This window comes from Stegastes partitus, unplaced genomic scaffold (assembly GCF_000690725.1).
Source record: "Stegastes partitus isolate 25-593 unplaced genomic scaffold, Stegastes_partitus-1.0.2 Scaffold201, whole genome shotgun sequence".
Taxonomy (NCBI): domain Eukaryota; kingdom Metazoa; phylum Chordata; class Actinopteri; family Pomacentridae; genus Stegastes; species Stegastes partitus.
In genome coordinates this window covers 196,890-219,849 of record NW_007577932.1, presented here as the reverse complement: position 1 = coordinate 219,849, position 22,960 = coordinate 196,890, and the positions used below count along the sequence as shown (strand labels likewise).

Genomic DNA, 22,960 nt, shown 5'->3' with positions numbered 1-22,960 from the left:
GCATTGCATAGCAGAAATGTAGATATTATTTAATTATTCAAACTATCTGTCCTGTCGCATTGGGTATATTTGTACTGTAGAGTGGGACTAAAGAAAACAAGATATTTTTTGAGTGAAGATTATTTTATGAGGTTTGCAGTTTCATTTAATGTCAACGTTTCACAGCATGGCGGCTGTATTTCAGTCTCCAACTACAATTACTGATTTTTAATCGTACGTCTCGCCCAACCAGCTAAGTTGCAGTTTACATCCATATCTGTCCAGATTCATATATGTGTAGTGAAACTTGTATATGTTCATGTGCTTGGCCAATAAAGCTGATTCTGATAGAAAGTTACAGTAAGCAATGCTTCAAATGGATAACCTGGTAGCACAGAGGAGCTTTACAACCACCATAGTTTCATGGTGACCACTCAAGATTCGACAACTCAGTGTCTGAGTAAATAAGAAATACGGTCAAAATCTTTCCTTCTGTTCCTGAGTTATGGCGTTCAAAAACAGCCAGAGAAACACTATAATGTCACAGTGAGGTAAAGAATCTTTTAATTTTTAATCTTTCATCATTTCATTTTATGCTCCATTTGTGTGAAATGTTGCCATCATTAAGATATGAATCCTTGAGCTATAGCCAAAGATGTGTTCTGGTGAGGTCACAGTGACTTTGGCCACAAAAATATATGAAGTTCAACTGAGCATTAGCGCTAAATTTGAAGAAAGTCGCTCAATACATCCCAGAGATTCACAAGGATTGAACGGCCAACCTGAAAATCTACTCCCACTGGCCACAGCTGTCGTCGACATCGAGGCACAACAACAAAAATGTGTTCTGTGTCAACTTAACTGTTCAATACCGCCATGGGATTCCCGAGCATATCAATAAACAGCTAACACAGCAGTACTGTCCTGCCAACTACAATACTGTTTGTTTTCTGTGCTCTTTACAGTTGTCCCTGATGAGATAAACGAATATTATTAAAATCTGGTAGAAAACAAAAATCTCTTTGGTCCCCAGTGTCTTCATTTGTGTTGTGTGTTTCATTTATTGGTTTCTTTCCAAAGGAGATTTTGTCCAGTAATGACAGCAAACTGGCCATAGCAGCCCTCGTATCAATATCCTGTGATTTACCAAAATAAATCCCAGATTGATATGTTGCTGTTGACACATCGGTTCAATCAGTGATACGACAGTATTTACAAGACTGATCTTTATTTTACTTGTGACTTTTTTTTGTAAACAACTCTATACTTACACCAGATACTTGAAAATAACGCTTGTTTTTGTCACAATGAGCAGAGGGTGTGGACAGAAAAATATACAAGCCATGTATGTGGGAGGACACTTTCTGTCAAGCACTGAGTTAACAACAAAAAACAGAACATATATACATGCATGTACAAAATAAGATATATTCTAAGAAACAATGTACACACTAAGATTTACAAAAGACAAAACAGCGCAGCTACATACAAATACAGCCTTTTACTTAACAGCGTCGTCTTGTTTTTAATGGCAGCGTGACGGCAAAATAAACAAATAATCCATCCATGACACCAAAGTGCAGTTGTGGTCTAGTTAGCTGTGCCTCCGTTATCTGATACGGGTTCATGACGCCGAAGCTGGAGAGATAGAGAAGAAAGTAGATTGTTCATTATCGGGTATTCCTTTTGATTCTGATAGAACAATACAATACAGTTGAAGACAGAGCAGATGGCATCAAACTTACCCACAACAAAGTACAACAAGAAAAGACACATCACAAGGGTTTAAACAGAGCTACACCTTGGACCTTCACTACACATCATTGAGGTTTACATGCTCTTTCCTGAGCAGTGACATATTGTGTTGTTGTTGTCGTCTCACTAGAGATAGAAAGAATCTCACTGAGTTTGTTCTTTTTAACTACAGGTAGAAAAATATGCCAAAAACAGACAATCCATCCAGAACAAACTGCCTGAAATAGCTTCTATAAAGTGTAACTGTTGCAAATCTATCCTCTCCTGCAAATGACACCTGTGAAGCCTCGTGACAGTTTGAGTATTTTTATTTATTTATTTTTTAAGTAATTTTTTTGGCCTTTGTGCCTTTATTGATAGTGCAGTGAGAGAGAGAAAGGAAAGTAGGGGAGAAGAATGAGGGGAGGACATGTGGAAAAGGGCCATAAGCGGGATTCGAACTCATGACCTCCACATCAGGACTGTAGCCCTGTACATGAGACGTCAGCTCAATCAGGTGAGCTATAGCAGCGCCCCAGACAGTTTGAGTGTTTATACTAATTTCAGTACAGTCACCAATGATGGGTACTTTCTGGTATTTCTTTCTGCTTTTTCTGAAATTAAAAATAATTTCTTTAGTTTGTCATTTATTTAGCTGAAGAGAACTGAAGCAAACTCACTCCCAATAGTTCTTCTTCAGTGATCAAATCAGTGAATTTAACTCTGGAAATACATATGAGCTTAATTCATTTGCATGACGAGTGGTGAGAGCTGGTGAGAGACTGCTCCCTTGTGGTGTGACTGGGTAAAAATAGGGAAGGAGAGCAAATCTTTTCAGCGACACCATCTTACCATTAGTACGGCTCTTTGACGAGTATACTGTCTGAAATGAATCACGTGATTTCTGTTATGCAAACAAGCAAAAGGCGTACCCTAGTTTTGAGGTCTTTGTTTTCCTCTGCCAGACGTGCACACCTCTGCCTCAGGTCAATCACCTCCTGCTGCAGCGTCTCAGTGTCTGGTGAAGGGTGGCCCACAGCACTGAGGTGCTGCTTGACAAATCTGGGAGCAGCTGGTTAAAGAACTTAAAGCAAGTCAATTCTGAGCATTTCTCATTATTATTGTTGTTCAGAGTGGCAGGAGGCCGCATGACATTCAGTCAAAGGTTCAACTTCGTACCAATGAAGCCAAGAGATCATTTCTGCAAACACACAAATGAGTCATGAGAGTCATGTTGTGTGCTTAGAAGGATACTCTAGAGCATTGCTGGGCTTTTCTCGTTCTTCATACAAAGACACTAGGACTGAAATCCAAGAGAAGAAAGGGTTAAAGAAAGTTGCACTTGAGTTGAGGAATAATAATGAGGCTGGTTACCAAACTTCCTGACAAAATCTGTGACTGTTGGCAGCTACTTTTGTTTATTCTGTAATCAGGTAATTCCTGAGTTAAATTATGATTTGGACAAAATTTATTACAGTCCATATATTGCGCTCTCATGTTGAGACAAACTTGAATCTAATTGAGAAACTTAGTGTATTTTGTGAAACACAGAAACAGGGTGATGTCGAATTCCATTTTTATATTCCAACATGAGTCCTGTTAAAATGTCAACTGGCAGTGGAGACCCTTTTCAAATGATGCCCTGTCCAAATTATTAAGACAGTCTGATCCCAATCCAGTCCTTCCCAGATCTGTATTTCTGCTCTATAGATTGCTTAAAAACTCTCCTAGCTTGCTTCATTTGCTTTCCATTACAAAGTGAAGTTTGTAAATAGATCCCAAGCTTAATAAAAAAAAACAACACATCTGTGCCATACCACTGGTAAGACTGTCAATAACACCAGCTTTCTCCAGGTATCTCCGAAACTGTTCCCTCTTGGGATCTGGACCCTGCAAGAGGAAAAGACAGACATTTTTTTTTTTATTAGCAACTAATCACAAAGCTGTGTGTAGATTTAAGAGATAAACTGTGGTTAGTGATTTTCACCTGTGACCTGCAACACACACACATAAACAAATAAACAGAGAAGCAGCTGGGGTTTGTTTACTGACAATATCTGTCAGGTTCTCGAGTGTTTGGTGTAATAAATTAAAGTTTATCAATATAGGAGGTTGTCACAGGTGTCTCCCTCCTGAGCCTCCAACTTGCTACCATTAGCTAGCTAACAGTTACTGAACGAGAAACAGTTCCTCAACAACATTAGAGTAACACAAAGTAGACACACTTACTCTATGATGCGCCATAAAAGATGTCGCCTGTAAATTTGACTTCCTTCTTACGGGGAGTTACTATTTCTTGTGTCCCTCCTGATGTCGGAGTCCAAACTGCCGGCTCAGGACTTAACTTTCGTTTATCGTGTTCCTTCAAGCAACGGGTCCGCTGGGCTCGACGCTGCCTTCAGGTGTTCCTCGTAAAAGTAAGCACCTCTATCAACAACAAGCGGTGGTGGCTGGTTGCATCTCGCTGGGGTCGTCGGGTTAATAGCATTGGTATTTAAAAACAATATCCAAACTATAAATATGTACCAGGCGACAAGGCGCTAACTCAGCTGTGTCTTTTGACAAATGTTATGTTTTCTAATGGTTGCAGGGAAAACCTGCATGTCATGGACCTCAGTGAAAAAGTGTGACATATGCCTCCCAATTTCTTTTCTACTCTTTCTTCCTCTTTGTATACACTGTTTAGCAAATTATCTATCATAAAAAATACTTTGTTAAATCTTCACAGTGATTTAAAAATAAGTTCCCACATTTTAGCGTGACCTTAAATGTCTCCACTTCTCTGTCGTGGATATCTTCCTCCATCTACTGGCAACATCGCATAACACCATAACTGCCCACTTTCTGTTTGGTTTGTTTTTAACACCCTTCGTCAAATGTTTTTTATTTAAGCAAACAAAAAGTAGGGCGATTGTATTATTGCTACAAACTCAACGTATCTTTAAACAGATGCGATAACAGTGTGTACTGGCTTCTCATTCGAGTGATAGGTCACAAAACAAGTCTGAGTACTAGTCAGGTGACAGCGGCAAACCTCAGAAGAGCGACACGCTGTTCGACCAATCATTTTCCGTATTGTAATCCAGGCAGCGAATCAGAATCAAAGGGCGGGACCAAAGGGCGAGTTTTTTTCAGGGGAGAGGAAATCCTAGGGAAATGTGTGGGATCACGCTCTGTGTTTGCAAGTAGCCCGGGCATTATTGACAAACTATTTTTAATTTTGCGACGTTAATTTGTGGTGCGTACCCACCGTAAGATACAAACACGGGTGTTGTGGCCGACAACTAAGGGGGGGAATAGGGGAAGCGACCGTCGTTAGGTCAAAATGTCGATTCAGTACGAGGTGGAACAGCTGGCTGACAGCTACGGGGTTGCGGACTCATTCCCCAAAGATTTCGGTTATGGTGAAGAGGAGGCCGACATCGAGGACAGCCCGGCACCATCCGATAGCAAACCAAGAATCCTGCTTATGGGTTTGAGAAGAAGTGGCAAATCATCGATACAGAAGGTAGGGGGAGATGTTAAACTGTTAGCTTTTCGCGGCGAGCGCCGCCTTCCTCTGCTTCACGCGAGTAAATGGGACGTTAGCCAAAATAGCTAGCGAGTAGTTTAGCATGTCGCAAGTGATGATTGCTATCAATCAGCAGACAGCATGCCTAGCTACGTAAGAGTGGAAGAACTGCAATAAAAAGCTAATGGCCACTTAGCATTCAGTGTTAGCTAACGTTAGCGAAGCCTCAGCAGTTAATCATTATCCAGGTGGACAGAGACGCTCGGTGCATCTTTACTGATATGTGGACAAACAGCATGTGACTGTTCAGTTAACAACTTGTCCAACATGCCAAATATATCTTCGTCCCACCCAGCTTTGAGGCATAGGGCCGGTTTGATGTGTAGCTTTCACATGACAGCAAACCGACCACACCTTTCATTCTGCAAGTCACAACACTTTGTTGTAAAGCAGCGCAGCACCTGCAGTTGGCCAACATCTTTTTGTTTCCGTTTAAGTCGCGGCCGGCTTAACATAACTGGTCAGGACAGGGGTTATAGGGGAAACTAATTAGTTGGAGCCCTGTTGACCTCCCATCAGCCGCCCCTGTGCATTATGAACCTGTCACACCCAACTGTTAAGCCACTCAAATACTGACACAGATCGTCGTGAGATCTTCTTAGCAGATGATGACCTAAACAAGAAGCATGCTCACGAAAATGCTCGGAATTTGCTTTGACAAACAGCTGCTCAACAGTGTTTTCCTCCTAAATCGTCATCTTTTATCTCCCTAATTTACTGAAGATGGTCAATAAAACTGCATTAAAACCTGACTGTAGAACTAGACTGATAATTAGTTTGTATTTGTAGTGATTGGCTGTGATTTAATTAGGAATAATATTGTAACCACAGTATAAAATCAAATAATAAAATTCTTTGTAATCCGACAGATTCCAAAGAAACAGTTGGCATGCAGTGACTCTGGGGCTTTTCCCGGTCACTTGGGCTTGTTGCCCGCTTTGTCCGGTGTTTTAAACACTATTTCTCTTTTGTTTGATTCAGGTAACTCCTGCTGCTTGGTCAGCTGTTTCACAATATGATTTTTCAAGTCTGCCACTTTCAGACTGGCACTGTGGTTTAATAATAGATGAGATGCAGTTGTGCCTTCCATGATATTTTATTATTGATGTTAAAATTCAAGGTGGAAGTAGAACCACGCTGGATATAGCGTGACATGCCCAGAGCCTATCCTACAGACACAGCCCGGGGAAAGAGAAGTAAAGAAACACACTGAAGTATACCCTCGCAGTTATACTGTGTTAGCTATAATCCACACACCCTCAAGTCCAAGATTAATGCTCCCCTGTAAGCCTCCAGTTTGGTCTGAAAAACATGTGATTTGGCTTTTTGCTGGTTCATGAGGCCTGTGACCTCAGAGGCCCACACATTGATTCAAAATGGCAGCAGTGGAGAATACACTCCCAGGTCCACTACATTTTATTTTCTACGTGTTAAGACTCTTCATCAGACCAAGACCCTGATTAATAGTTGACAACAGTTCAATTTACAGCTTCAGCCTCACTGTCTGCGGTTTGAACGCACGCAGCTGAAAACTGCTGAGTTAGAGTGACGTGTGTTGCGTCAGATGAGTGTTGTATTTTGCCCTTTTCCCTCTTGTTCTACATGTGACGTCCGGATGATGTCTTTGCGCTGGAATGTTACCACAAGTCAGAATATAGCACTTGTGTGATAATGTTTCCCATGAAAACCAATTATTCTGATGACGGACGTTTTACAAAATACAACATATTGTGAGGCAGCAATTTGCAATAAATCACTATCTGTGTAACTAGCCAAGGAAACTTCATAAACACTTATTGAAAAAGTACTTAATATATAGGACTATATGCATTTGGTGTATTCATAAATAGTTTAATGATGACAGGATGGGTTTGTAAAGGTCGGCAAAGGACGAGCTCAAATGCTTTAAGATTTTAATTGAAGAAAAACTGGAAAATTCTGCAAACAAAACTAAATCAATAGCAATGGATTTCAGTATTTAATCAGGAGTGCCTGCTTGTCTGGTGATTATGGTCAGTATTGTATAAGCTGAGTGTCCCAGATTGGATTTTTTTCTGGGGACCTTTGCTGTTTGTTGTACTTTTTCTTGTAAGCTGTCCAATAAATAAAGGCAAAATGCCAAGAAAAAGACGGTAATTTCCTGCCACTAGTGCCCCTACCCCTACAGGTTTGCAGATTTGTAGGTGTTGGGTTATTTTAACGCTTAAACTAGGCAGATGAAGACAGGACTACAGAGCTGTAATTTCTTAAAAGGTCTGACAAGTAGTGTAGCCGTTCTCTCATTAGTTCCTGGCCCACGGTTGGCTGAGCACAAATGTCTTTTCTTTCTTGTATCCACTAGTATATAGCATCTTTTTTATTGGTAATAATATTCCAGATCTGCATTTACTCGACTTAAACACAAGCACAATTCTGATTTCAGGTGGTGTTCCACAAGATGTCTCCCAATGAGACCTTGTTTCTGGAAAGCACCAACAAGATCTACAAGGATGACATCTCCAGCAGCTCTTTCGTCAACTTCCAGATCTGGGACTTTCCTGGCCAGGTGGACTTCTTTGACCCTACCTTTGACTACGAGATGATCTTCAGAGGAACCGGAGCTTTGATATTTGTCATTGATGCTCAGGTGAAGAACAGAAACAAATAATCTTGGTTTGACGTCGCCATTACCACAGGAAGTTGTTGTTTCACAGCAGTCCTTTGTGTTGTTGTTGTTTTTCATTTCTGAACATGCTTGCGTTTCCTTTTTCCTTCTCGGTTATGACTCATTTAACAAATACAAAACCAAACCATATTCTCCATCTCTTTCACTTGTATTTCGTTAAGGTGAAACTGTACACATAGTGAAAGCAAACTTTTTGTCATGCTCACGCCAAAGCAGAAGCCCATTTCCGCCCTCTCAAATGAATTCAGTGATGAACAAGCCAGAGTGGCTCAAATAGAAGACAATTACATGCCATGGCTTTTATGCCAGTGCTATCCACATGACCATAAGTGCTTTCAAGAAGTAATCTCAGCAACAATGTAAGCCACAGCTGATCAGATTGCAGGGTTTATTTGAGCTCAAGGTGCATCTGATTCAATTTGCTTCAGCAGTCGCTCACACAGCAATATGAGAGGAGAGCTGGTTCTCTCTGGCTGTTTTGGGAAACAGTGCAGAAGTACATTTCCTCATACCTGCTTCACTTGTGAGCATGCACACCTACATCTGTCCTAGAGCAACAACTAATAATCACCTTGGACTCGGCTCATCAGAGGGTTGTCACTGTAGCAGCGTTGATGACAAGTCTGTCTTGATTTTCCTGTTCAGCGTCTTGACGAGAATTAGCTTAAGAGATTGGAATTTGCTTTTATCCATAAGAACAAGCTGCTGCATTAAAATATTAACTGTGGCAGCTTTAAAGTTTAATCTAAACTGATTGTTGTTACAATTTTCTGTAAGAGATTTATTTTTCAGAACTGCATTATTAGTTTACAGTCTCACATTCTTCAAGTATTTTTTCAGCTAGTTGTTTTTGTCTTAATCTTACAATTCCAGAGCTAAAAGTATTGCAAAAATGTAGTTTTCGAATGCTAATTGTGTGAATGAGTGGAGTCACAGAAAATGCCCATGATCTAAAACTGGGGCTTTCTGACTTTTGCGACATCCTTTATTTATACTCTGTTCTATTCACTTTATCTGTTAACGTTTTATCTTTCTTGTGGTAGGATGACTATGTGGAGGCTCTGGGCAGGCTTCATCTCACTGTGTCACGGGCCTACAGAGTCAATCCAGAGATCAACTTCGAGGTGTTTATCCACAAAGTGGACGGCTTGTCAGATGATCACAAGATTGAAACCCAGAGAGACATTCATCAGAGAGCTAATGACGATCTGGCAGACGCCAGCTTAGAGAAGCTGCATCTGAGGTACGTTTTAATATTTTACACATACATCTGTACAGGGAGAAAGATAGTCCGCCCTGCTATCAGTGCAATCACTGAGGATGTTGGCACAGAGATTTGTTTTAATTTATGGGGACTTACACTAAAACATTCAATCACATTGCTGTCCCACAACTGTTATTTATGTCTGTTTAATCCTAGTGTCATTATCATTTGTCATTGTTTTATGGCTATAAAAGTCACACAAGGAGGCACTTCTTTTTCCAAGTATTAGAATCTTATTACGAGGAGGAACAATAAGGAAAAATACATCCATAATCATAAGTAAGATGTGGAAAAAGTCTATAACACACATGGGTTTAATCCATTAGGAAAATACGTCACATCATACGGGCACACTTAGAGTCTCTAACCCGCATTATTTTTTATTTTTAAATAACACACACATGCACAGCCACAGTGCAGCGAAGAGGTCGCTCAGTTACTGACATTGTAGAGGAGTCAAAAGGCCTCAAAAAACAATGAAGCAACGAAGAGAAAGTTAAAAAAATCAGCCATATATTGTTTGTATGTGCTGCCTAACATCAGTAATTGGAAAAACAAAACGACACATCAGACACAGAGCTGCATGGTGGTGCTGGATTTCAACCCATAGCACACAGTGTCTTGTACACTCAGTAATGCTACTTTGCGGCGCAACAGATTTATTAAAATCTTATGAAAAATGAGCTGGAACAGGTTGGTACAGCAGCTAATCAAAAACCTCAAATCCCCTCCAAAGAGCATTTCCAGATTCAGGTTCTCCTGACAAAGCTGACTTCAGTCAACTTACATTTACCAGATGCAATGACGTTTATTTTACTTGATGGAGTGGATGAGGCTCAGACATCTCATATGGCGTGTTTCATATATTTTTAGACCTCGTTTGATTTCCGTTAACGTGTGAACAGCACAGTGGCAGAGAAACAACCTATACTTTACTCTCTGTGTGCCTCATTGTGTAATTTGAATTATGGGGTCTGTGGTTTAACACAGTCAGTACATTCACATCAGCATATGATCCCACTGGGTGATAATCCTCAACAAGCATGAGCCAGAGGGCAAACTTACATCTGAAACATTTTCCGGATGTGAGGTTTACCAATATGTTGGATGGAAACTTTGGTCGTCTCAGACCACAAGATCTACTGTCTGTGTTCTCCCTAACTTTACACTGGCGCCAGTCTGATGTGAGTGCATACATTATTATCCTTATTGTGTTCATAGTGAATGAGAAGTCACTTCTATAATGGATCTTATGACACAGATGCTATACATGTGAATTCATACTCCCTTTCTAAGTAAACTGACTGTACATGTCTTGTTTAAATTGCCTTTCCCCGAACAGACTTTATGCAGATCAGGTTGTTACGTATACAAGGAGGTAGACTGGTTATTTCTAACTGTTGATTACTTGGAGCTAATTCAGTATTAGTAAAGAACATTGTGCCACCCCCCAGCCAGTCATTCCCACTCCCAACGTGAAAATTATACTGTGTTCAAAAACAGTCCCGATGTCAGGCACCTGAATCTGACCCTGAGGCGTCCATCTATCCATTTATTGTCTATACACCCTCTGTAGCGTTGTGAGGGGGCTGGAGTCTATCCCAGCTGACTCAGGGTGAAGGCAGGAGACACCCTGGACAGGTCACCAGTCTATCACAGGGCTACACTTAGAGACAGACAACCAAGCACACTCACATTCACACCTACGGACAATTTAGAATCACCAATTAACCTCAACATGTTTTTGGACTGTGTGGGAGGATGCGGAGCACCCGGTGAGAACCCACGCTGCACAGGGAGAACATGGAGACTCCACACAGTAAGACCCCGGGCGAGATCTTGTAATTTATCATCCAATTGGAAACTTTGATCCAAAATATGATGTGAGATGTCCATGAGCAGAAAAGTTAAATGTCATAATTGTGGCCCCAATGATAATAAATGTGGACCAAAATTAGGAAATTGATGACAAAACTTCTTTCACTTGCTCTACATCTTTTAAGCTGTAGTTGGAGCTTTTCGAAACATGTTTCAGTTCAACCAAAGTGGCCTGTCTTTCAGCAGCTGCAGTAGAAAATATGGGGTTTTGTTTGTATGCCGTAGAGAAGACACTGAGATCATTTGTTATTACTAATGCTGTTGGCCATTTGGTGTTGATGCTAATCGTGACTCCTCATTACATTCCATGTTTTCACTGTTACATATACAGTAGCCTGTGCTCTGCTACATGGTCTGCATACCCCTGGTGTTCCTGTGAGATTCCTCTTTGACCTCCTAATGAAGCCACAGTGACCTGAGCTTCGGATACCAGAGCTGTTGTGATTCTGCCTCCAAAGGGCGGACGCACTTTAGAAATAGAAAGAAGGTTAAAGTGCACGTCCACTGTTTGGTTCTTGTTCCGTAGTGTCACTGTACATAGTTCACATCATGGTTTGTTGATTTCTGTATCGACACACATAAATATTGACAATTTGAATAACTTCATGAAGTAGTGGGGCCTCAGGAGTGCAACGATGATTACTTCCTCAATAGATTAGTCAACTTTTGCAGTAATTGAAGACAGAATTGTTAATTGATTTGAAATGAATGTCTTCTGTGGATCTTTTTTAGAAATGTAAGGGCAACGTGTAAGTAAACACTGATGGCTGTTTGTCACTAATAAACGAATCCATAACAACTAAAAAAAAGACACAAATAACATTTAGATGATAATTTTGATCACCTTTATTATCTCATTTCATTCATTTATTTAGCAATTCAGTCAGACAATTTATTTTATGAGATTTTTTGTAAAGTACAAGGACATTTTTTTTTTTTTTTTTACACAGATCAATCGATAAATGACTCGATTATGAAGTTGCCTCTTTCAGCTCTAATCAAATACAAATGACTTGGCACACTGTGTGGATAGTAAATGTGTTGTGTACCACATTAAACAGACTGTCCTGGCTGAACGCGCTCGGCTTCGCTGCTGATATTAGGACCGCGCTGGCACATGATCCGCTGTGTTTTATGTGGGGTGAGATTGTTGTTTATTCCGGTTAGACAGCCTGAGCGGTCCAGGATATATAGTGGAGCAAAGAGCACTTTTTCTTTTTCTTTTTTTTTTCTCCTCCTCTCAGCCTTGTGGCTCTCTGCCGCTTTCTTCACTGTAATGCATTGTAGAGTTGAGCTTCTGCCAAGTGTGTGGCTCAAGCTCCTGCTTCCCCAGACACTGACCTTTTTATTTATATGTCTCAGTAACCAAAGTCCATAAGTCATGTGTGCCCGGTTTGGCAGTGGTCATATGAAGACCGTTTTTGTGCCAAGTTAACATTTTTATTCTGTCCTTGTGGATTTATGTCTGAATCAGGCTTAAATGCTTTGATTACAGACCTCTCTTCTACAGTTCTGCATCTGTTCGTCATGTGATCCCGTGACTATCTGTATTTTTACCTGGTTTCATATGCATTTTAAGGAAGCGAGAAGTGTTCCCTGCGAGTAACTGCTTATTCACTTCCCCCTTGTGTATCTCATTCAGCTTTTACTTGACGAGTATTTATGACCACTCCATCTTCGAGGCCTTCAGCAAAGTGGTGCAGAAGCTCATCCCGCAGCTCCCCACCTTGGAGAACCTCCTAAATATCTTCATTTCTGTAAGTAGACAAAAGCTAACTCTTTGTGAATAAAACAGCTTTTTTTATTTTTTTGTGAAGTTTGTCACTGACAGCGTGATTTATGTGTGACAGCCTTCATGATGTGAGTCACTGGCAGCCCTGAAGCCACTTTATGGTTGGCAGTTCCTCCAATGCCCCGTACAGCCTTCTCCGGACACATTTGTGCCCTGTCCCTCTATTGTAACGCAATACAGAGAAATCCTAAGTTCCACACACTACAATTGAATTCTGGCCCTCTTAATAACATCCAAAAGGCGACTGTATCAGATTTATTTCAGAGCATGGCTTTTGAAAAGGAAACAAATGTACTTTCTACTTTGCTAAGATTTACTGTATCCAACAAGTTCAGATACTTCAAATAGAGTGTTTCTATTAATTTGTCCCCCCCCCCATTCATATCAGTGATGGTTGGCTAAATGACACTTATCTGTAAAATGCAAATCAATTCAACAACACCACAAACTACATTCTCAAAAATAAACAAACAGTTGAATCCACACCTCATTTAACAAAAAGTGGACAGCGTGACCTTCATCGAAGCCGGATATATTTCAGAACTGCTGTATTAGACTGAGTCCGTTTTAGCTTTGTGTACATAATAAACTGCCGACTGAGCAGCGTGTATTTACTTGTGAAAGGTCCAGACCAGCCTGTCAGCATTTTCTTCATTTCTGTGGAAACTTGGAACAGAGGTTGTATTTCATAATGTAGAGATAGAAAAAAAAAATACTGGAAAGAATATCAAATTTTGTTCTCTTCTTTAAGGTCATGTCTGGATTGATTTAAAAGATTTAGGTCATGAAACATGAAGAAAGTTCTGACTTTGATTGTGTGTATGTGATCTGTTGGCACACATGTGACTGGATGGCGTATAGTTAAACCAATAAGTAAAGCCTTGTACATATTTTAGCTTGTGGGCAATACTTACATGTATTAATACGTATGATGAGATGTACTTGGAGCTTTTATTTGGGGCCTTATTATGATCAAAAATAGGTCAAAACTTTAACATGAATACTGGACTTTAATTTAAGTGATGCATGTAATAGCAGCTCACTGAATCAGAGCCCAACATGTAAGCTGACTACAGATCTTCCTGAGGCAGGGTTTAATGGAGCTAATTAAATACCCGACAGTTAATATACTTTATCTCATTGGTCAAAGATCATATAAAAATCCAAGTTTCCATAAAGCAGTCCTTCTGATAGATTTATGACTTTGGCAATAAAACTGTACACAGACAGTGAAATGGATAAAAACCACAACAGAGAAAATATAGTGACTTTTCTGGCTAAAACAATTAACAATTAGTTGTTTATCATATCTATCTATCCATCTATCCATCTATCCATCTATCCATCTATCCATCCATCCATCCATCCATCCCATTAAAACCATACTTGAATTTTTTTTAGTAGAATCTCAATAGCTTTGTTGTTTTTCGTGTCATCATATTGCCCTGCTCTACTGCCTCCATATCAAATGTTCTTTGTAACAGACGGTTGCTCTCTGTCTTTTTTTTTTTTTTACTTTCTCCTTCTGACAGAATTCAGGGATAGAGAAGGCCTTTCTGTTCGACGTGGTCAGTAAGATCTACATCGCCACAGACAGCTCTCCTGTAGACATGCAGTCCTATGAGCTGTGCTGTGATATGATCGATGTGGTGATCGATGTCTCCTGCATCTATGGGTAAGTGTTTTTGTTTGTTTGTTTCTATGTTAGTAATGTACCTGAAAGGGGGTCAGAGTTGAGTAATGAGAGTGCTCTTTGCTCTGATAAACATAAACTCTATAATAAGTGAATTAAAACATGTAGTCAGCACTGTCTATAGAGTAGATATTGAATTGACTTTCTGTATAAATTTGCATAGTAAATATTCAAAAAACATATTTACTTAAATCTTTTGTAATTTCTTAACGCTGTAGGTTACAGAGTTCACCCATGTGTTGTATGAGGGTGCTTTCATTGAAGCATAACTTAATTTATGCGCAATTAATGACCTCATAGACAAGCTGCAGTTTATTTCCCATTCCTCCCTGAACATCACCGTGTTGTGTTGCGCTGCTCTAGTCTGAGGGAGGACGGCAGTGGCAGCGCCTATGACAAGGAGTCCATGGCTATCATCAAGCTCAACAACACCACCGTGCTGTACCTGAAAGAGGTCACCAAGTTCCTGGCCCTTGTCTGCATCCTGCGAGAGGAAAGCTTTGAGCGCAAAGGTAGGCGGTCAGACGAACCCGTGATCCTCTGAAGCCACATCATCATTAGCCGAATGAACCGCAGTCAGTTGTTTTCATCGCTTCCCACGATGTCACAGCGTGTGTCCACAGAGCGTGTCGACACGTATACAGAGTGTGTGAAGTCAAAACAAGCACACCTGTACAATATAACATGCTTCAGTACATTGACGAGAAAATCCCAGGATTTATTTTTGCACTTCTGTGAAGCTGGGGGACAGAGACAGAATTATGAAAATCAAGGAGAGCAGGCCTTGATGTCATCACTATTAGCCTCTAGTAAGGGTCAAGCTTCCAACACTGGGGGGCGCCGCGATAGCTCACCTGGTTGAGCTGGCGTCCCATGTACAGGGGCCAAAGTCCCCGACGCAGTGGTAGTGAGTTTGAATCTGGCTCATGACACTTTGCTGCAGGTCCTTCCCCCATTCTTCTCCCCACTTTCCTGTCTGTCTCTCTCTCTTCACTGTACTAAATAATAAAGGCGCGAAAGGCCAAAAAAATAACTTAATAATAATAAAAAAAAAAAAAGCTTCCAACACTGGATCCTTCTTAAAATGCACGTCAATTGCTTATTTTTATTGAGCAAGACCCAACTTGCCTGGTAAATTCTGAAGGCTTTTACACTCCATGTGCCTGAGCCCAAATCAAAATGCCTCAAATGACAATATCAGTTCATTTAAATGTTCACTCTGAGATATGCTCGTCGTTGCTGTTTTCAAGCTTTGGTTTGGTGTGGCGATTCTTCTTCTTCTTTTTTTTAATACGTACACATAAATTACATTATAAGGTGTTACAGTGCAGTGCGACAAGGGCACAATCTACAACACAATGTCTCCAAACAGACTGTAGAGGTAAACCAACACCTGTCTGTTTGAGTATTGGGATAAATTACAATAGTGTACATGATTATAAGATGTTTATTCTGTCTTAATCAAGTTGATTGTGTTTTTTTTTCCTGCAAAATTTAGTTTAATATAATCTGTGAAAGTGTGATAAATGAAAGTTAAGTGATGAGTTTCTTTTAATACCTTTTCCCAAACAATACTGAAGAGCCTAACATCACGAAAAAATGTCTTCGTAATAGTGTTGACATATTGAAGTACCCCAGGATTGTGATAGACATTGCACATATTTTTATTTTATGTGAAGCAAGACTTTCACAAATGTCAAGTACCTGAAGTACATTTTTTTGCCGCCCCCAGGATTAATAGACTACAACTTCCATTGTTTCCGGAAGGCCATCCATGAAGTATTTGAGGTGGGTGTTTCCACTCAGCGTCCAGCGGGCCCACAGGCGGTCGGCTCGCCCTGCACCAAGGCTGTCGCACTCAACGGCACACCGCGCAACACTGTCTAGACACTGATGCAAAAGAAAAAATAAAAAAAAAAGACGCAAAAAGAGCGTAAAAGGAAAGGACGGATGGAGACGGGTCAGGGAGCTTGTAAAGGAGAGACTACTAAACTGGGGCTCTCACCAGCACACCAGTCACAATCCCTTGCTCCCAGCACCTAAAGCACTGAGAGACGCCTCGAGCCAAGAGAGTGTGGGAGCAGCACTGGAGCACAGAGGGGTCAGGATAAGATGGAATGGAAATTCAGGCATCCGTTTCAAGTTGAATGCAAAGCACTGTGAGGGGAAATCGGGGAAAGCTAAACTGCACCTGGACATAAAAAAGGTTCAGAATGTTTCTTTGGATTCCCTGAAGCAGTCAAAGGCTGTGATAATTAGCTGCTGGTTCCTCTGTACGGACAACGTGAGGAGGGAAAAAAAACGACCTCTAAATATGGACAAACTGTGACGTCAGTTTGCAGGACCCTGTCAAGTGATGAAGCCACCCCGACCACTTCTGTGCTGAGAAAAGACGGTGGATGTGAACTGCTACTTCTAACCCACATGTGTTCAGAGATGGCCTTATGTAGATAAAGCTTGACTGCAGTGCAAGCTTTCTCTCACCACCACTCACCTCACCCTACCTGAATGCTGCCCAAAACGCGCTTTTTGGTTTCACTTGTGAAGGGAAAACAAGGTTTTGCGAGCAGACTGAAAAGGGATTGTGCTGTCCATCTAACTTAGTCATGTCTGCCTGTATGTAGGTATCTAATGTATGTATGTATGAGCGAGTGTGTGCGTCTCAGTTAAAAGGATTTGATTAGATCTCAGACTTGGACTCCTCGTCTGTTCTAGTGAGGGACCTTTATCAGAAAGAGTGTACGTATGTCCTTTCTCTCAAAATTAGCAGCTTAGCATAATTAAACTCTTTTCAATCAGCGAAAGTAACTTTTCTGTGTGCGCCCCACTGAAAGTCAAACTTTTTTTTTTATTGACTTTATGATGGGTTATAAAAGGAGTATGGCTGGAAATTTTGGACATGGTCTTTGCAAAAGCACTGCCAAAATGAATCCCGAATAAATGAATCAGAGCCAGAAAAGATATGCCACGATTAAAATTGAAGGAAAAAAAAAAATCTATAAAGTGTGGTTGAGGTGCAGGATTTTTTGGAGCGATTTCTGAATCCAGATTTTTCGAATTATCATATAAACTTGCATGCATTTTCCAAATAGAGTTTCAGTCCTGCCCAAAATTATTGACCCATGTTTTGTATTTAGTTTGGTTCTAATCAGCAGAATTCACAAAAACAGTAGCCATTCCAAGCATGCATACATCAGTGTGTTGTTAACTTGTACGCTGCGTAATGTTTCCAATGGCAAGAGTACAAATGAAAGTCAATTGGATTTATTAAATAGGGATTAAAAAAAGACCAGTTTTCATGATTATTGCCATTACAAACGACACATACAGTGTTCATGTCTGTATTTTTTTTTCTGTTTCTTCATATCAAGGCTGAGATGTGAAAACTCTCGCTGCATCTAAAGACCAGAAATCTGACTCAGGAACCAGGATTACCGCGAGATAACTTTCCTGAGTGAGACACAGCGGGTTCCGGCTTAGAAGGTCTCCTCGGTTTTTACTCAGCAAAGTTACTCGGGTAACTCAGTGAACCTGCTTCTTGAAACAGGCCCGAGATCTCATCGAGTTAGTCTCTTTGTCACCTGAAAGTAAGTCACCACTGCATTGTTGCACATCAGAACTGTGATGGATGATTGATTGATTTCATGTATTGTGATGCTATACTGTGTGAAATAAATGAAAATTTACATTTTCTTTGTTATTGATTTAATTGAACAGCAAAAAAAAAAGAACCTACAGTAACCAAATCAACACCTCAAACAAGAAAACTGACCAAAGAGTAGAAATGTTAGGATTCTGTTGGACTTACTATCTACCGCAATGCAAAACTCCAACACAAGATGGCACTGCAGGACTGCTCAAACGTCTCCGCACAATCGTTTTTTATTTTCCCTCTTCTCTAAACCCAGTTTTCATACTTAATAAATTTGCAGAAAGCGTGCATCATTTGCTGAACCTGTATGGTGAATTATGCAGACTGGTGAAGTAGGGCCATAAATGCCAGTATAATGGTGAGAACTTCTGCTTCATTTATTGGGTCTGTATTGTTAATATAATAAACTGGATTACTCATAGAGTTTTGCTCACATCCAATTTATAAAAAAAGTCAAGTTTGCGTCACTAGAATATTTTTTTTTTTACGTTAACAATCTAATTGACCTTTTAATCTTTGTTATTTTGCTAGAAAACGATTTATTACAGACTGTTAATTGTCAGTTTTCTTGAGTTGGCTGTTGTTCAGATGGCATTATAATGAGTGAGAGGGGATAGGAAAAATACCCCTTTACTGGTTTAGTGCATATAAAAACAACTCAGTGAATAGCTTCGCCATGCAAGTTATTCACCAGTTAAGTTAAATAAGCCTCACAGCTACTGTCACGACCCATTATGTGGGGAGTAGGCGAGACAGCTAAACACCACTTCCACACAATTTAGATGCAATAAAACACTGACAGCTTTTTTATCCACTTCATTAAGCCAGTAATTTCTTATAAAAATCTCCCGCATTAATCCTGCCGATGGTTTCCCTGCGGTTCCTTAAGCTCTCCTCCAACCTTAGCCGCCTTGCTTTGATGCTTACTCAAATAGGCGCTAATTTGAGATAAATTATGCATCCGCATGTAGCCTACCCATGCCAAGGAATATAAAGTGTGACACTCTGAAAGATGGTGAATTAAAGCAAAGTGTGATATCTCGACGGTCTAATGGCAGATAGGTTAGGCCAGTCAGCCTGATGGTTTGTTGATCTGCAAGTCGCTTCATATTCAGAGTAGGGGGAGAGGTCATGTTTATGATGTTTTGAAGGTCATTTGGACCCACTGTAAAGCGGTTTTTGCCGCGCCTCGGCGTGGATGCAGAGCCCATGATGCACTTCAGTGAAGTCACTCACAAAGTAAAAAAAAAACATTTTCAACTGCTGTAATTTTTTATTTTTCCTTTATTGCCTAAGATAAGATGAAATAAACAAGCTACACTATTGATTTCACTTAGAGAAATTCAACTGTCATGGCCGCCTAAATAAGAATAGGTGCATAGATAAATAACTTTAAATGACTGTGTATATATTATGAGCATATTTTACTTTATTTTTATTTACTCGTGACACCTGAAAAACTAAAACAAAAGCTGCCAAATTCTCTGTTTACTGAAAATTATATCGGGACAAAAATAGTCACAAATATAATGAGGCGCAGACAAAATTTGAATACAAAAATGGCACTTGAGGGAACAAAATTGTCTGGTGGTTAAAGTGTCTTGTGCCTGCAGACAGCAGTGTTGGCAGCTTACAAAAAAAAGCAGATATTGCACTTGTACTGCAGCGGCAAAAACTAAGCAAAAGTGTGCAAAATGAGTGTCTTATAACGCAAGACAGCGGAGCGAAAGCTTACATTTGTCTATATGATTTACACTAATTAATGCTTTTTCACCCTGAGCATCTTGTAGCTTTGCCCTGTAAGCACACGGGCAGCAAATCTAGATATAATAAAACCACATTGGCTGAATTTGAAGTGATTTAAAGTCACAAGTAGAAGAAATCCTGATCAAAACGATTGATAAAATCCCATCCCGGTGTAAACTCTTGCTGCAACACTGTGCACCTGGATCATCTGATGTCCACTCAGTACCACAGTGGCTTCACGCAATCTGTAGATGGGGCTGTTGTCTGCCGTTTCAGCCGCCGTCTCTCACTCCTCCGCCGCCGCTCTTTCTGCTTCACAGTGCAGGCAACATGGAGATCATCATCACATACAGAGTCCTTCCAGACTGAGAGCAGAAAAGGGAGGACTGACGAGAAGTTGAGGAAGCAGTTGAGAGGGAGCCGGCGTGATGTACAGCCGTAATTTGGCCCCGTAGCGGTTGCTGAAATTGCACTGCTTTATCAACAGCAGCGCCGCTTCGTCCCCCTGCCCCTAATAAGGAAGCTTAACCAATAATGAAATAAAGCAAGCAGAACATACTTTTGCCTGTGATGTCACGCTCACTTCCGCGCGCCGGTCCGCCCTTCATCTTAGATCTCTTAGTATCATTACAACGGTGATATTGCCATTATGTTCTTAATAAAACTCAGTCAGCGGCGTACTATCTCCCATCTTTACGTTTTATTAGCCGTGCTTATGAGAGATGAGGGCACAACGACGTGACTAAGTGAGACGTCTCAGATAGGTGACAGACATAATACAGGCTACGTTTGTTATACTGCGAGCCAATGCTAGTGCCGGTGAGTGCAGTTATGCAGCATAGACAGTTTAGAGATGGTTTGACAGTGCTGTGCTGCAGACTGCAAACAGGAACTGTCAATAGCATGTCTCTGACAAGTTAATGTCATTTTGATGGCGCTGCTGCTGCTGCATTGCTTCTGGTCAAAACTAGAGCTCCCACTTGAAAAGTTACATAATGCGGCGATGAAGTGCGCAGAAGGCCGCTGTACGATACCCACAATGCAACTTTTAAATCTCTGATTGGAAATACCCAGCAATGTGCCCAAGGATGAATGCATAGGTGGTAAAAATGCACATTATCGTAGATATTACAGCACAATCTGGATGTTTAAATTTAGATGTTATATTTGGTGGCAACTTTTTTTTTTCCCACATTTCTTTTTTACTACAACTACTAGAACATTTTCTTATTTCACACTCAAGTCCTCGAGCTGATGGGATGAGTTGACTAACAGATTAATGATTGATCAGCAGAAAAATATGTTTAAAAGTAATTTTAAAAAGTGTTTAATTGATTCACTTTGGCAGTGCTTTTGCAAAGACCATGTCCAAAAAATCTAATGTTCTCGCTTATTCGAGCTTCTCAGGTGGGAAAATTTGCAACCTAACAAACTATCTTCTTTGTTCACTATTTTATGATGTTTAATAGATCAAACAATCAGTCGGCTAATTAAAAAAAAAAAGTCATTAGACAATTGATGGTTAAGACAATTTTAGTAATAGCCCTAAAGTTTGTATGGGTGATTATTCTCTAACACAAACACGTCTGTTGGAAAATGTTACAGCACAAAAACGAGGGATTTTTATGGCACATTATCATATCAAAACAAATGATTTATCCTAAGAAAATCCTGCTTTTCGGGGAATCTCCCAACATTTTCCTGTTCGGCTGACACACAAACACAAGCTCGAGTCTTCTGTCGCAACATGTGATGAAATCAAAACACACCTCCCATTAGGTGTTCTCCTTCTGCGCTTACACCGCTCCAGTTTACAAAACTACTCCAACTACTCCTAATCTGCAGCAATGGGAGGAGCTGGATGAGGACAGGAGAGGGATAACAGAAGTGGGAGTTAGGGGAAGGGACAGGCGTCTCCTGTATTTTCTGGTCAGGCAGCAGAGCGTGGAGCGAAGGGGCCAGCAGGCCAGCAGCCAGCTAATGGGGACCAGCAGTGAGCAGGGGCCGGGGACAGCGCTGACAAAAGGAGCAGCGACAGATGCCATTATCTCAGCCTCATGCAGATACAATGGAGCTGGACAACACATGCCCTGACACTGGCAGACGTGTGTGTGTGTGTGTGCGGAGGGCCTGTGCGGGCTGAGAGGAGGAACATGTGTGTGTGTACACTGTGAGGTTAATGGAACACGATAGAGGAGAAGTGGATTATCGTGGAGACTACAATTTCTTGGTAACACTCTGAGCTCCACTGCACCCCCTTGCATGCATGCGTGTGTATGCGATTCACATGTGTATTTGAGTATAGCCTACGTGACCTCATCTTGTTACAGCAAGACAGCTGGATCAGTCACCCATCACTTGCTTAGGATTCAGGGACATCGTGAAAAGCACATCACACTCGGTTCCAAATTTCACTGGGTGCGACTCTTGGACTTAAATTATGCAGCATTCACTTGAACCAAGGATGTTCTGGTCATTTGGACAACCAAAAACGTGTCAGGGTGGGGTTTTTTTTTTTGGAAAGGGGGATATGTAGGGGGGATATGGCGATGCTTTTAGCAGGATTGGCAAAGGCAGAGAAGGGCTGTTAAGCAGCAGTTTTTGGGAGGGATAAGAAATGTGAGCTTTAGCCAGTGTAGTGCAGTGACATGGGACAGTGTTATTGACTGTGGCGGTGCATGCTGACAGTGGATTGTCAGCCCCTGCAGTCATTTGCCAGACTGAGCGAATGCAAGGATCAGAGTTCTTGGAGCTTAGAGAATGAGAGGAAAATGAAGAAAGTGAGAAAGAGAGGGATGGCAAGAAAAAAAAAGGCAGAGAGCGGAGACTGGCAGCCATACAAATGCTCGAATATACACATAACGCACACACACACACAAACACACATCGCTGAGCTGTGGACGCCCCGCTGAGCGTCTGACACTGATGCTGCCAGACTAATCAGGGTACTCTCTCCCTCACTCTCACTTGCTCATTAGTGTTATAG

The 22,960-nt window shown here is 40.9% G+C and overlaps 2 protein-coding genes across 2 annotated transcripts; one reads left to right on the top strand and one right to left on the bottom strand.

The window, feature by feature from the left end:
- Positions 1-1,190: 1,190 nt before the first annotated feature.
- Positions 1,191-4,088, bottom strand: LOC103356447 (C-Myc-binding protein). Its single transcript, XM_008280587.1, has 5 exons — positions 3,943-4,088; positions 3,531-3,603; positions 2,968-3,016; positions 2,646-2,775; positions 1,191-1,617 (listed from the first exon to the last, which is right to left on the bottom strand). Exons 1-5 carry the CDS (start codon positions 3,955-3,957, stop codon positions 1,570-1,572), a joined length of 315 nt encoding a protein of 104 aa, XP_008278809.1. The 5' UTR covers positions 3,958-4,088; the 3' UTR covers positions 1,191-1,569.
- A 791-nt stretch (positions 4,089-4,879) lies between these two features.
- rragca (Ras-related GTP binding Ca) lies at positions 4,880-18,269 on the top strand. The gene is made up of 7 exons (XM_008280585.1): positions 4,880-5,221; positions 7,707-7,910; positions 8,993-9,192; positions 12,734-12,848; positions 14,416-14,558; positions 14,940-15,088; positions 16,309-18,269. The coding sequence occupies exons 1-7, from the start codon at positions 5,039-5,041 to the stop codon at positions 16,461-16,463; spliced, it is 1,149 nt and encodes a 382-aa protein (XP_008278807.1). The 5' UTR covers positions 4,880-5,038; the 3' UTR covers positions 16,464-18,269.
- The last annotated feature ends 4,691 nt before the right edge of the window (positions 18,270-22,960 follow it).

What these genes read in the sequence shown, in the direction of transcription:
- LOC103356447 (XM_008280587.1), bottom strand. An exon ending in AAGCCCAGCAATGCTCTAGA is followed by an intron (nt 2,776 to 2,967) that starts GTATCCTTCTAA and finishes AGCTGCTCCCAG; the next exon opens with ATTTGTCAAGCAGCACCTCA. An exon ending in ACAAAGACCTCAAAACTAGG is followed by an intron (nt 1,618 to 2,645) that starts GTACGCCTTTTG and finishes CTATCTCTCCAG; the next exon opens with CTTCGGCGTCATGAACCCGT.
- rragca (XM_008280585.1), top strand. Translation starts at nt 5,039, where the DNA reads ATGTCGATTCAGTACGAGGTGGAACAGCTGGCTGACAGCTACGGGGTT. An exon ending in GCAAATCATCGATACAGAAG is followed by an intron (nt 5,222 to 7,706) that starts GTAGGGGGAGAT and finishes TTCTGATTTCAG; the next exon opens with GTGGTGTTCCACAAGATGTC. An exon ending in TATTTGTCATTGATGCTCAG is followed by an intron (nt 7,911 to 8,992) that starts GTGAAGAACAGA and finishes TTCTTGTGGTAG; the next exon opens with GATGACTATGTGGAGGCTCT.